Source organism: Balaenoptera borealis (genome assembly GCF_965194805.1).
Source record: "Balaenoptera borealis genome assembly, chromosome: 15".
Lineage (NCBI taxonomy): Eukaryota > Metazoa > Chordata > Mammalia > Artiodactyla > Balaenopteridae > Balaenoptera > Balaenoptera borealis.
This window is the reverse complement of record NC_138871.1, coordinates 76759479-76771377: the sequence shown is the minus strand read 5'-3', so window position 1 is coordinate 76771377 and position 11899 is coordinate 76759479. Positions and strand designations below refer to the sequence as shown.

The 11899-nt window shown below is 34.6% G+C and overlaps 1 protein-coding gene across 11 annotated transcripts in view; it reads right to left on the bottom strand.

Moving 5' to 3' along the window:
- PUM2 (pumilio RNA binding family member 2) overlaps positions 1-11899 on the bottom strand; it is a 92423-nt gene that overhangs the window by 4069 nt on the left and 76455 nt on the right. For 6 of the 11 annotated variants that reach the window (XM_082358493.1, XM_082358492.1, XM_082358489.1 and 3 more), the window contains 7 exons: positions 9504-9771; positions 8119-8248; positions 6387-6521; positions 2418-2555; positions 1346-1471; positions 997-1118; positions 239-431 (listed from right to left, as the gene is read on the bottom strand). In XM_082358493.1, coding sequence (XP_082214619.1) covers positions 239-431; positions 997-1118; positions 1346-1471; positions 2418-2555; positions 6387-6521; positions 8119-8248; positions 9504-9771 — 1112 coding nt within the window. The remainder of the gene's footprint in view (positions 1-238; positions 432-996; positions 1119-1345; positions 1472-2417; positions 2556-6386; positions 6522-8118; positions 8249-9503; positions 9772-11899) is intronic. The other 5 variants (XM_082358494.1, XM_082358490.1, XM_082358491.1 and 2 more) reach the window with 2 other exon arrangements.

Here is an 11899-nt window from a genome sequence, read left to right as displayed (position 1 = left end):
AAAACAATGCTAACGGTAGGTAAATAGATGAGAAATGAATGTGATTTTACTGAGTTGATTACCTTAAGAATTTAATAAAGGGGTATATCATACCTACATCTGCCAATGGTTTTCCACTGATTTTAAATTTTCTGCAGTTGTAACAATTCTGAGGAAATTAAAGCCTAGGGAAGTTAAATGAGTAGCCTGAAGTCACACAAAGTGAATCATCTATTTTAAGTGCTATAAACTGTATTACCTTGTGCATGATTATCTTTCTCTGAGCAGGTTCAGCCATATCAATCATCTTCTGAACTACATAGTTGGCATACTGGTCCTTCATCATGGTGTATAAGGCACTGTGAGGACCATCATTCTGGCAGCAAACTTCATCAATCAGTAATGCTCTCTCAGCACGGGACGCATGAGTAACACACTTTTCTACTACATTGCTAAAAAATTAAAGTACATACAAAAAAAATTATTTTGTTATTTTTTAATAGAAAAATCTCCTTGGTTTTTCAAAGAACTTGCTCAATGCACTGGAAGACAGAAGAGCCAAAATAGGATTCTCTTGTAATTCTCTTACAGTTACTTTCAAAACAGAAATTAATATCATAGAAGAACCCATATTGGATACCTGCAAGTTTAATTACAGGCCTCAAAATTATAATTAAATAAAAATTAAAACTGTAATTCAAGTGTGGGGGAAGTAGGTCATTAATAAGGTCTGAGGCTTTCATGAACATGCACTAAATAAATTAGATTTGCATTTATTTACACATCTTGGGGAGAAATAATTTTCCAAATACACATTTCAAAAATGGAATACATGAGGGCAAACCAATTTGTTGTGTAGATTCTGTAAGAACAAAAACAACATTCTATTATGTACCTTTTGCCTCTACTAAAAAAGACTATATTCCAATGCTATATTTTACATGCATTTCTGTGCTTACTAATAAAAGCCAGAGAGTTGAAAGACTTGACCCCTGGAATTAAAACATAACGCAATACCTGGCAAACTTGTGTTGACTCAGGGCTAAGACCTTTCCTCTGATTTCAGAAACAATTTTGCTCTTGTCTTCAGGTCGACCATGTTCCAGTACATGCTGAATAACATAATTGCCATACTGATCCTAAGTGCAGATATTAAAAAATTACTTTCCTTAAGAATAATGGTAATTCTTTAAAAAGATGTTCGTCAATTTTCTAAAAATCCAATAGTACAATCAGGAGAATACAACAGGCTTTTGTCTCACTGAGTGTTTCTATAATGTGTTAACAATAAATTATATTTCCTTTTAAAAAAGTCAGAATATTTTCAAAAATATATAAACATTTCAAAATATTAGGGAGTTTATACCTGTACCAACTGCTCTGTATGTTGGTGAAGTTCTTCTAAGATAGGTAAGGTCTGTTCTGCAGTGCAGTGCTCTAGGATGCGCTGGATTACTCTGCAGCCATAAGGATGAGTTGAAAGTACAAACACCTTAAAACAATTAGAAGAAATAAATTTCCATTTTGTGACATTTTTGGAAGGACAGGGTTTTGATGACATGCTGAATTAATTTAAAATAGAACGGGGAATTCACATTTATTGATAATATGCCAACTGTCATGTGACAAAGGCTGGGAAGCAGGGTACTGAATTTAGGAGCTAACGGATATCCTTTTTGTTTGTTTTTATACTGATTTTTTAAAAACTTTTTATTTTATATTGGAGTATAGCCGATTAACAATGTTGTAATAGTTTCAGGTACACAGCAAAGCGATTCAGCCATACATATACATGTATCCATTCTCCCCCAAACTCCCCTCCTATCCACGCTGCCACATAACATTAAGCAGAGTTCCCTGTGTTATACAGTAGGTCCTCATTGGTTATCCATTTGATATACAGCAGTGTGTCAATCCCACGCTTCCTAACTATCCCTTCCCCCACCGCCGGTAACCGTAAGTTCACTAACGGATATTTTGATCAAAAGGAACCTAATCAGAAGATGGAAGGCATGTAATAATGACAAGGAATGGATTGTGCAGTAGGGGTAGTGCATGTTGTAATTAGAAGCTATTAATTATTATGTTATTAATTACTAACTGATATTTATTTTGCCTTTTATTATACAGTCCTAAGTCTTCTTCCCTCCTCTCCCTCTCCCAGAAAATTTGGAAAACACTGTTGGGCTTACAATTCTAACAGTAGTTGTCTTTACTTCTTAGAGTAATATAAATTAAACTCATATTTCTACATTTTTCAGCTGCAAAAAATGAAGCTATCTATTGACTCACTCTATCAAAGAGGCAGAAATTAAGGCACATTCAGTATTTATCTCCTATTTTTGTATGAAAGTACTGGGTATTATCTTTTGATTTATAAAAAATATGTTAGTTAACACTCAAATTCTAACTAATTAGAAGCCAAAAAACAATCTTACTTGTCCTTTGAAAGCATCAATGATGAACTGTAGTGACTGTGGCTGAACACATTCAATACATTTTTGTACAACATGGTTTCCATTTTGATCTTTCACACATTTGAGTACATGACCATCTAGCTCCTTTACCATTTCACTCTGCAAAAGAGAAAACATTTAAATTACCTCACCAAACAGCATAGAAGGATTTTACATAAAAGTACTGAGATAGGAACAAAAGTACACTCAAAAATTTATTTGCAATTTTTTATATGTCAAAGTTTAAAATTCCCACCCCATCCCCCAAAGTGTAATAAGCAGAAGCCACTGAAGGTGAGAATTACTAAAACATTTTACAGGATTATAATGTAAATGATACCTGCTGAAATATAACTTAGTGATACTCAATTTGCTATACACTACTATCTTCACTGTGTACATCTTCCACTTATCTTTCTCAGCTGACAACTAATACAATGATTTTAGAATTCTACGTTTTTTCTCTACTGAGCATACCCCTTCCCCCATTTAATAATAATAATTATTATCATTTTTTGGCTGTGCCACACAGCATGCGGGATCTTAGTTCCCCAACCAGGGACTGAACCTGTGCCCCCTGCAGTGGAAGTGAGGAGTCCTAACCGCTGGACCGCCAAGGAATTTCCCCAAATAATTATTTTTGATGGCTCCTTGAGTTTATCAAGCACCCGGAAAAGGGTAAGGAGTTGAGTGAGCACTGATGGGCTATGTGATTTTCACGTAATATCTCAATTATGAGAAGAAATTATTGTTGAGCATTTTACTCTTCTTTTTAATAATCTTATAACAAAGAACTTGATTCAGGGAATTCCCTGGCAGTCGAGTCGTTAGGACTCCGAGCTTCCATTGCTGGGGCCTGTGTTCGATCCTTGGTCGGGGAACTAAGATCCCACAAGCCGCTTGGTGCGGCCAGAAAAAAAATAAGAACCTGACTCAATATAACTTTCCTTTATCATTTGATACCTTCTTCAGGGACAGATTCTCAGGAGATTTTAGATTTTTGCTCATTTAATGGGCAAAAATGACACCTTTCAATTTATATTTGATTACTAATAAGGTTAAACTTATTTACAGTAAGGTTTATTTACTAGGTGCATTTTCTTTTAACTAACAATCTTAGTATTTTAGTATACTAAGTATAATCTTAGTATTCTCATAAGTTTGTAAGACTTCATTAAATAAACATCTCAATCCTTAGGGAAAAATACAGGTAGCCACACAATAACCTGCGTGCCCTATTAGTGCAATAGGAAATAGTACTGTGAAGAAATGGAGTACACCTAGTGTAAACATATTCACATTGTTTTTGGCTGCGCCGTGCAGCATGCAGGGTCCTAGCTCCCCGACCAGGGATCGAACCCATGTCCCCTGCAGTGGAAGCGCAGAGCCCTAAACCCCTGGACCGCCAGGGAAGTCCCGGTATTCACATTTAAAATTTCTCTCACCCAGGGACTTCCCTGGTGGCACACAGGTTAAGAATCTACCTGCTAATGCAGGGGACACGGGTTTGATCTCTGGTCCGGGAAGATCCCACATGCCATGGAGCAACTAAGCCTGTGCGTCACAACTACAGAGTCTGCGCTCTAGAGCCCATGAGACACAAAAACGGAGCCCGCACGCCACAACTACTGAAGTCCACGCGCTCTAGGGCCCTCATGCTGCAACTACTGAAGTCCCGCGCCTAGAGCCCGTGCTCTGCAACAAAGGAAGCCACTGCAATGAGAAGCTGCGCACCACAACAAAGAGTAGCACCTGCTTGCTGCAACTAGAGAAAGCCCGCGCGCAGGAACGAAGACCCAACGCAGCCAAAAAGATCCCCAAAACTCTCTCACCCAAAAAACTCTCAACTGTATTCTGACATAACTAGAGGAATCCTTGAAGTCAAGATATCACACAAATGTTAGTTATAAACTAAATATGAACTAAATTACAAAATCAAATGTACTTAAGAATCCAAACAGGAGGGAATTCCCTGGTGGTCCAGAGGTTAGGACCCTGCACTCTCACTGCCGAGGGCCTGGGTTCGATCTCTTGTCAAGGAACTAAAATCCCATAAGCCATGCAGAGCGGGGTGGGGCGGGGGTGGGGGAAGAATCCAAATAGGAAATGTAATACCACTAATCATCTGAAGCTTACTCCCAATGCTTTATATTTTCAAATATTAAAGACACATAAAATATCGTTTTTTTTTTTTTAAAAGAAAGAATTGGGGCTTCCCTGGTGGCGCAGTGGTTGAGAATCTGCCTGCCAATGCAGGGGACACGGGTTCGAGCCCTGGTCTGGGAAGATCCCACATGCCGTGGAGCAACTGGGCCCGTGAGCCACAACTACTGAGCCTGCGCGTCTGGAGCCTGTGCTCGGCAACGAGAGGCCGCGATAGTGAGAGGCCCGCGCACCGCGATGAAGAGTGGCCCCCGCTTGCCACAACTAAAGAAAGCCCTCGCACAGAAACGAAGACCCAACACAGCCATACCATACATACATACATACATAAATAAAAAGAATGTAAGCAGACAAGAATAGCATTAAAAAATAAAAAATAATTTAAAAAAAAAAAAAAAAAAAAGAAAGAAAGAATTGGAAATTTTTACTCAAGCCAAACTTGAGGATTATAACCTGGGAAGGGCATCTCAGAAAGCTCTGAGAACTGTTCCCAAAATATCTTTAAAGTATCTATACCAGTCTGAGAGTTAAGAGCAGAGAAGTTCTAAGTACCAATACAATCAAACTGTTACTCTCTCTCCATTATGACACATCTTCAATGACTCTAAAACTCAGGATTTCCTCAAGAGGAACAATGCTATTTTCTCACAGATGTTCACTGCTGTGATTAATGTATATACATAACACATACATATCCATCCATCCATCTATATATTATTGCCTTTAATTCTGGAATTTATCATATGAATGTAGGTTGAGAGTCAAAGCCAATCTCTTTCCAAACTTACTAATTACCAATACCTTTTAAGAAATATTTTCTTTACTCTTATTATATTTCATTGTAATACATAAACCAGTTATATACAGTATCTATGGGGGGTTATGAATTTCATTTTAAAAGTCTGTTTGTTTACCTCATGCGCAAACCATGCTAGTGATGCTACACAGTTTCTTTAAAAAATCTAGTGGATAAGCAATTTTCCTCATCCCTTACTCTCCTTAATATCCTTGTCTATTTAAAATAATTTAAAAATTTATTTTGATCATTTACAAGAAAATTCCTATGAGCACATAATTGGAATTGTACTAATCCCTTTTTTACTTAGAATACTTAGACCTTTCCATCCAAGAACATGGTATACTTCCCAATTAATTTATATGTGCTCTCTTTTCTCTTAAAGAACTGTAAATCTTGTTAAGAGGATGCTTTAGGCTACTTTTCCTGTTGAATGAAATTTTAAAAACTTTGTATATACTTTTTTTTTTTTTGGCCACGTCATGCGGCTTGTGGGATCTTAGTTCCCCGACCAGGAACTGAACCACTCCCTCAGCAGTGAAAGTGCGGAGTCCTAACCACTGGACCACCAGGGAATTCCCTGTATATACATTTTTAACTGGCATATAGGAATGCAATTGGTTTTAAAATATTTATTCTTATGACAGAAGTATAAGTGCAATCCAAATAAACACTGGGAATAGTAAAATATATTCCTGATACTACAGAAAATCAAATGAGTAGTGGTAGCAGAAACACCCACCATCTAGCACTCTGCTTGACATATAGTAGGTACTCAAATACTTTCACTTAGAAATGAAAAGATGAAGAAAATGAACAGAGGACAGATCAAAGATCTGTTGTGTAACTTTCAATTAATTACATACTCTTTTGAGATAGATTTAAAAAAATATTTTAGTCTGTGGAAATATTTAACATTTCACTCCAAGATTATTGTAAGATAAAAATTTAAAAATTGGATAAAATAATACAAAAATTTTGTCTTAACTTACAATTACCTGCTGGTCAGATGAAATAGACTCTAATGCTTTCTGAATAACACGGCAGCCATACATCTGCAATGCTAAGGGTAGAACATGACCACGAATACGAGTAGCCAGGGCTAATTTTTGATCCAAACTCCCAAACTGACAGAAAAAAAAAATTAATAAAAATGACTATAATATTACTTGGTTAAACTTGAATAACCCACTGTTTGCAGTCTATTTAATCTATTTATAAAATATCACATTTGGCAAGTATGTAGGGAGAAGGCATTTAGGTAAAAGCGAATTAAGATAGACCCAGAGGTGCTTGAAATAGTATCACTTTTTAGAGGGTAAGTCATTCTATATCTACTATTCCCTTTTTACTAACATATTAACCACCTGTTATTCTTTTAAAGTAAACATCTTCACTCTTCATTTCAAACAAACATCCCCACTGTCTTTTAATAAAATTAATTTCTGAGGCATACATTCAGACCAGATAATTCTCAACTATATTCTGACTGTGGAGGAAATCTGTTAAGTCAAGCTACAACATAGATGTTTAGTTATAAACTAAAAAATTTGCTGAATTACAAAATAAATGACACCTAACAAATCCACATAAAGACTGTACTACTATTCATTAATTGCTTCACATAAGACTTACTCCTAATGCTTTATATTTTCAAATATATTTCAAATATTAATCAGGATTGGTATTAAACTTCTCATTTAATGTAAGACCATACACTTAAAAAACATATACCATAAAATATGACATTTTAACCATTTTTAATTCAGTGGCATTGACTATATTCTCACCATGTGCAATCACCACCACAATCTGATTCCAAATCCTTCCATTGCCCCAAACAGAAACACTGTACTCATTAAGCAATAACCCCCTATTCCCCCTCTTACCCCAACCGGTCTACTAGTAAGACTAGGAAACCCTAGCCGACTTTATGTCTCTATGAATTTGCTTATTCTAGGTATTTCACATAAATGGAGCCCTGTAATGTTTGTTCTTTTGTACCTGGCTTATTTCACTTAGTTCCATCCATGTGTAAGCATGTATCAAAGCTTCATTCCTTCTTATGGCTGAACAATATTCTATTGCATGTATATACCACATTCTGTTTATACATTCATCTGCTGGATTGTTTCCACCTTTTGGCTATTATAAACAATGCTGAAATGAACACTGGTGTTTAAGTCCTTGTTTTCAATCCTTTTGGGTATATACCTAGGATGGAATTGCTGGGTTATATGGTAATTTTATGTTTAGTTTTTTGAGGAACTGCCAAACTTTTCCACAGTGGCTGCACCACTTTACATTCCCACCAACAATGTACAAGGGTTCTCATTTCTCCACATCTTCACAAACATTTGTTATTTTCTGTTTTTTAAATTACAGCCATCCCACTAGATGTCAAGTAGACTCTCCTTGTGGTTTTGATTTGCATTTCCCTAATGACTAAGGGTGCTGAGCTTCTTTTCATGTGCTTACTGCACATTTGAATATTTCCTATGGAGAAATGTCTATTCAAGCCCTTTGTCCATTTTTTAACTGAGCTGTCTTTTTGTTGTTGAGTTTCAGGAATTCTTCATATATTCTGGATATAAAATCTTTATCAGACATATGATCTGTAAATATTTTCTCCCAAGCTCACATATTTTTATATGAAAATAAACTCACCCAACTTTCAGAGCTTTTCTAAGCATTAAGCATATACAAACATGTATGTGTGCTTACCTCAAAAAATTTCTGTATAACATAGTTGCCAAAAACATCTGTCATTAACTGATAGGCTGCTTGTAGAATTTCATTAAATACCATCTGTCGCTCAGCTGGAGTAGCTCTTTCTAGCTTTTGCTGTATGAATCTATGTGGGAAAAATTTTAATGCCATGACAGTATATTGATAATAAGCTCCAGCAATATCCGAATCTGACTCGAGTATTATACATCCCGATATATATTGGATATATATATATATACATGGATATATATATATATATATATATATATATATATATATATATATGTGGATATATACATATCCACATAAATAAAATCATTTCCAGAAATAGTACTAATATATTTTATTCAATTTAAAATAAAAAGAACAAAAGTTATGGAGCATTTCTTTGTTAACACCTTAATTTAAAATAACTTCTAGTTAGACTGGCAAAAAATCTGGACATGAAGATGTTTAATGCCTCTTAAGTTAGTTCTGGTTGTATTATAATCAATGAAAAACTACAAAGATATTACTGGTATTCATTTATTTTTAATAATCATATTATTACTAAGTATTTTTAGAACATAATAAAAGAAACCTTTAGCAATAAAATTCATGAGACACAACTTAATTCCTAACTAAGCTAGCCACTGTGGACTTCCTTGGTGGTCCAGTGGTTAAGACTCCATGCTCCCAATGTAGGGGGCATGGGTTCGATCCCTGGTTGGGGAAGATGCCGCATGACACGGCCAAAAAAAAAAAAGCTAGCCCTTGTGAGTGACACAAGGTCGATTTGCTACTCTTAAGGAACTTTAAGAACTTTCAACCATAGGGAGATAAAATTTGTATGCAACTATATAATCAAAAATTATTTAAAAAAATTTTAGATTTACTCTAAAACTATAAAAAGATACCTCAAATTTAATAAATGTATTAGAATTCTACTACTCTTTTCCTTTCTGTGTATTATCTTGAGAACACTAATTTGCATGTACCTCAAGCATTACAGTACATGTGGTCTGTTTAATGTAAACTTTGTTTTAAACATTTTTTTAGACAAAGTATATATCAGGGACACAAGTCCATAAATGTAATTTGGAGTATTATTTTCAAAAGGAAATTTAAAGAAATTAAATGTATTCTGTCAATGTAATAAAGATAATCCAATAAAAGGACATTGCTATATTTTTATTATAGAAAACTGAAGAACCATAAAAAATAAATTAAAAACCTGTATTTTTATAGTTCATCCTAACAGGAAAGAAAAATCCATATTGGATATTTATTTTTTAAACAATTCCAACTTTTATAAAGGTTAAATCATTCTAGTCAAGAAAAACTTTGGCTCTTTCAAAGTAAAAATGCAATAGAAAGTATCATAAATAATAATCACCTACCTAGAACCATGCTGGTCTTGAGAAAACTCAACTATGTGTCCAATCAAGTCTCTAAGTTGAAGGTTTGGGAAGCGGTTGTTTCTGAAATCTTCCAATAATCTACTTCGGCCAGAAGGCATAATATCAGACCTATTATACCGAAGCCGAGAAGGAGGAAAGAGCTGGCTGCTGGAGCTAAACAGACTGGAAGTGCCTGAAGCACTTCGATATTTTGCTTCTGCTCCAGGTGCTGCAGAGATATATCGACCACTACCATTTGTCAGTCCTCCTACAACAAAGCAGCTGTGGTCAGCAAATATTTTTGACAAAGTCATTCCTCAAATAAAAGTCATTTAAACCAAAAAGTCAGACAATATAGAAATATTCACCCCACTAATTCCTATACGGTATAACAGAAAATTAAAAGTTGAAGGAGAAATCTCACACATTTACTTTTAATGTGTGTGGCTATAATATGGGGGAAAAAGAGACTAGAAAACATAAGAAAAATAAACCTGTATTTGTTCTTGGCAGTGTAGTTTAAAAACATCTAATGTCATACACAAAACCTGTATTTGTTCTTGGAAGCTTAGTTTGAAACATAATTATAACAACTAATGTCATACATACTAGTATCAATACCAGAATACTGAAACCACCAACAAAATTTTCAGTTACATTAACAAGCAAGTTACAAACAGCTAGCAAACTCAGATTTTAAGCCACTAAAAGTTTAATTGAAATTTACTCACAGTGTTAATAGAACACCAACTAAATCTGTACTTTTTTGGAATATATAAAAATTCATTAAGTCATATATACTTGTATGTAAAGAAAAATGATTTCTTAGTTAACCCGATTAAATTTCAAACTTAAAAAACCCACAATATCAGATAATAAAGCCAAATAACACACTATTTAAATTTTTTAATTAAAAAATACTCTCCATAAAATACTACTGTTTTACAGACAAGAAATAGTAGCAGTAAACATATTTATCATTCCTAGAGCTTTAATGTTGACCATTTAAAACAAATGAATAAAAAGCTTTTTTAACTTATATCCCATTCCAAAGAATACTACTAAAGGGCAGTTGATAAAAACAATAGAAGCAGGTAATTGTTTTTATTACAAATAACCATTTAAAAGTACTTGACAGTGTCCTTTTAAAAAAGAAAAATGTATAGAAAATTGTAAAATGCAGATTTAGTAGTTCAGATAAACAAAACCCACCGTCAGCTTTACACTATTGTGTATCACTTCTATTTAGAGTAGTGCTGTATGTACAATCCAGGCCACAAAGTATAGATGGTGCCAAGGACACACTGTCAGTGCAAAGTTATAGAGAGGCATTGAAGGCCAAAAAGAGTTACAGGGACAAGGAGCAGTAAAAGAGTTATAATCCTGGAGGGTGAAGTGGGTTAGAATATCCCTCTTTTACTTTCAGTCCCCACTGCCCTAGCTTTATTTTTCTTCATTAAATTTCCCATCATCCAGTATATTATACATATTTATTATTTACTTGAATCCTCAGCCCCATTTCCAATGTAAGTGCCATAGAATTACATTCACCTACATGCTAGATATGTGGTACCTAAAACGATGTCTCATAGACAGTGAGTACACAAATATTTATACATATTTAATGTAATATCAACTGTCTACGGTCTAGTTCTGTAATATCTTTCTTAAAAGTGTGTAACTTTAACAAGCCGTTTTATACACCAAAGTCATTGACATCAAATTCTCACGTTCATTCCAGTTCTACATAAACTCGTGCTCATGTATGAAAAGTCTAAAAAGTAAAAGAATTCAGCTTTTTAATACTGTCTCGATCTCTTCATTATTAATCCTTCTAGTCCCCTATTTTTATTTCTGTTTATAGTACCATCAACCGTTCACAACAATAACTGATCATTAGCCCATTCGAGTCTCGATAACAATTCTTGAACCTTTTTGTAGGGTAGGGGCGCTCTGCTTATCATTCTAATCTGTTTTCATAAACAACAATTATATCTTCCCATTCAAAGGCCACTTTGACGATGTCATTTTATACTAAAAACCTACAGCATCCTGCTAGAGTACCTTCTCTATGTTCTTCAGCTTACTTTTCAAGTCATTATTCCAAACCTACTTTTCACATGAATTTCCTAATAGTACCCTAATTGTTCACTTCTCTCCTTCTTATTCATTACTATCTCTGTACCACTGCTTACCACTACCTGAAACAAGGCCTAATCCTACCTCTTTATTCTTAATGCACTAAAGATTTCAACACCAAATTCAAAATACATACTTACCCCAGAAAATGACAATTTTATTTGGTACCTTCCAAGTAGTCCTATCAGTATCCAACAGGAATTCCTCCTGTGTCTAGATATTTCTTGATTATATTCTATCAGCTCCTAATATACCAA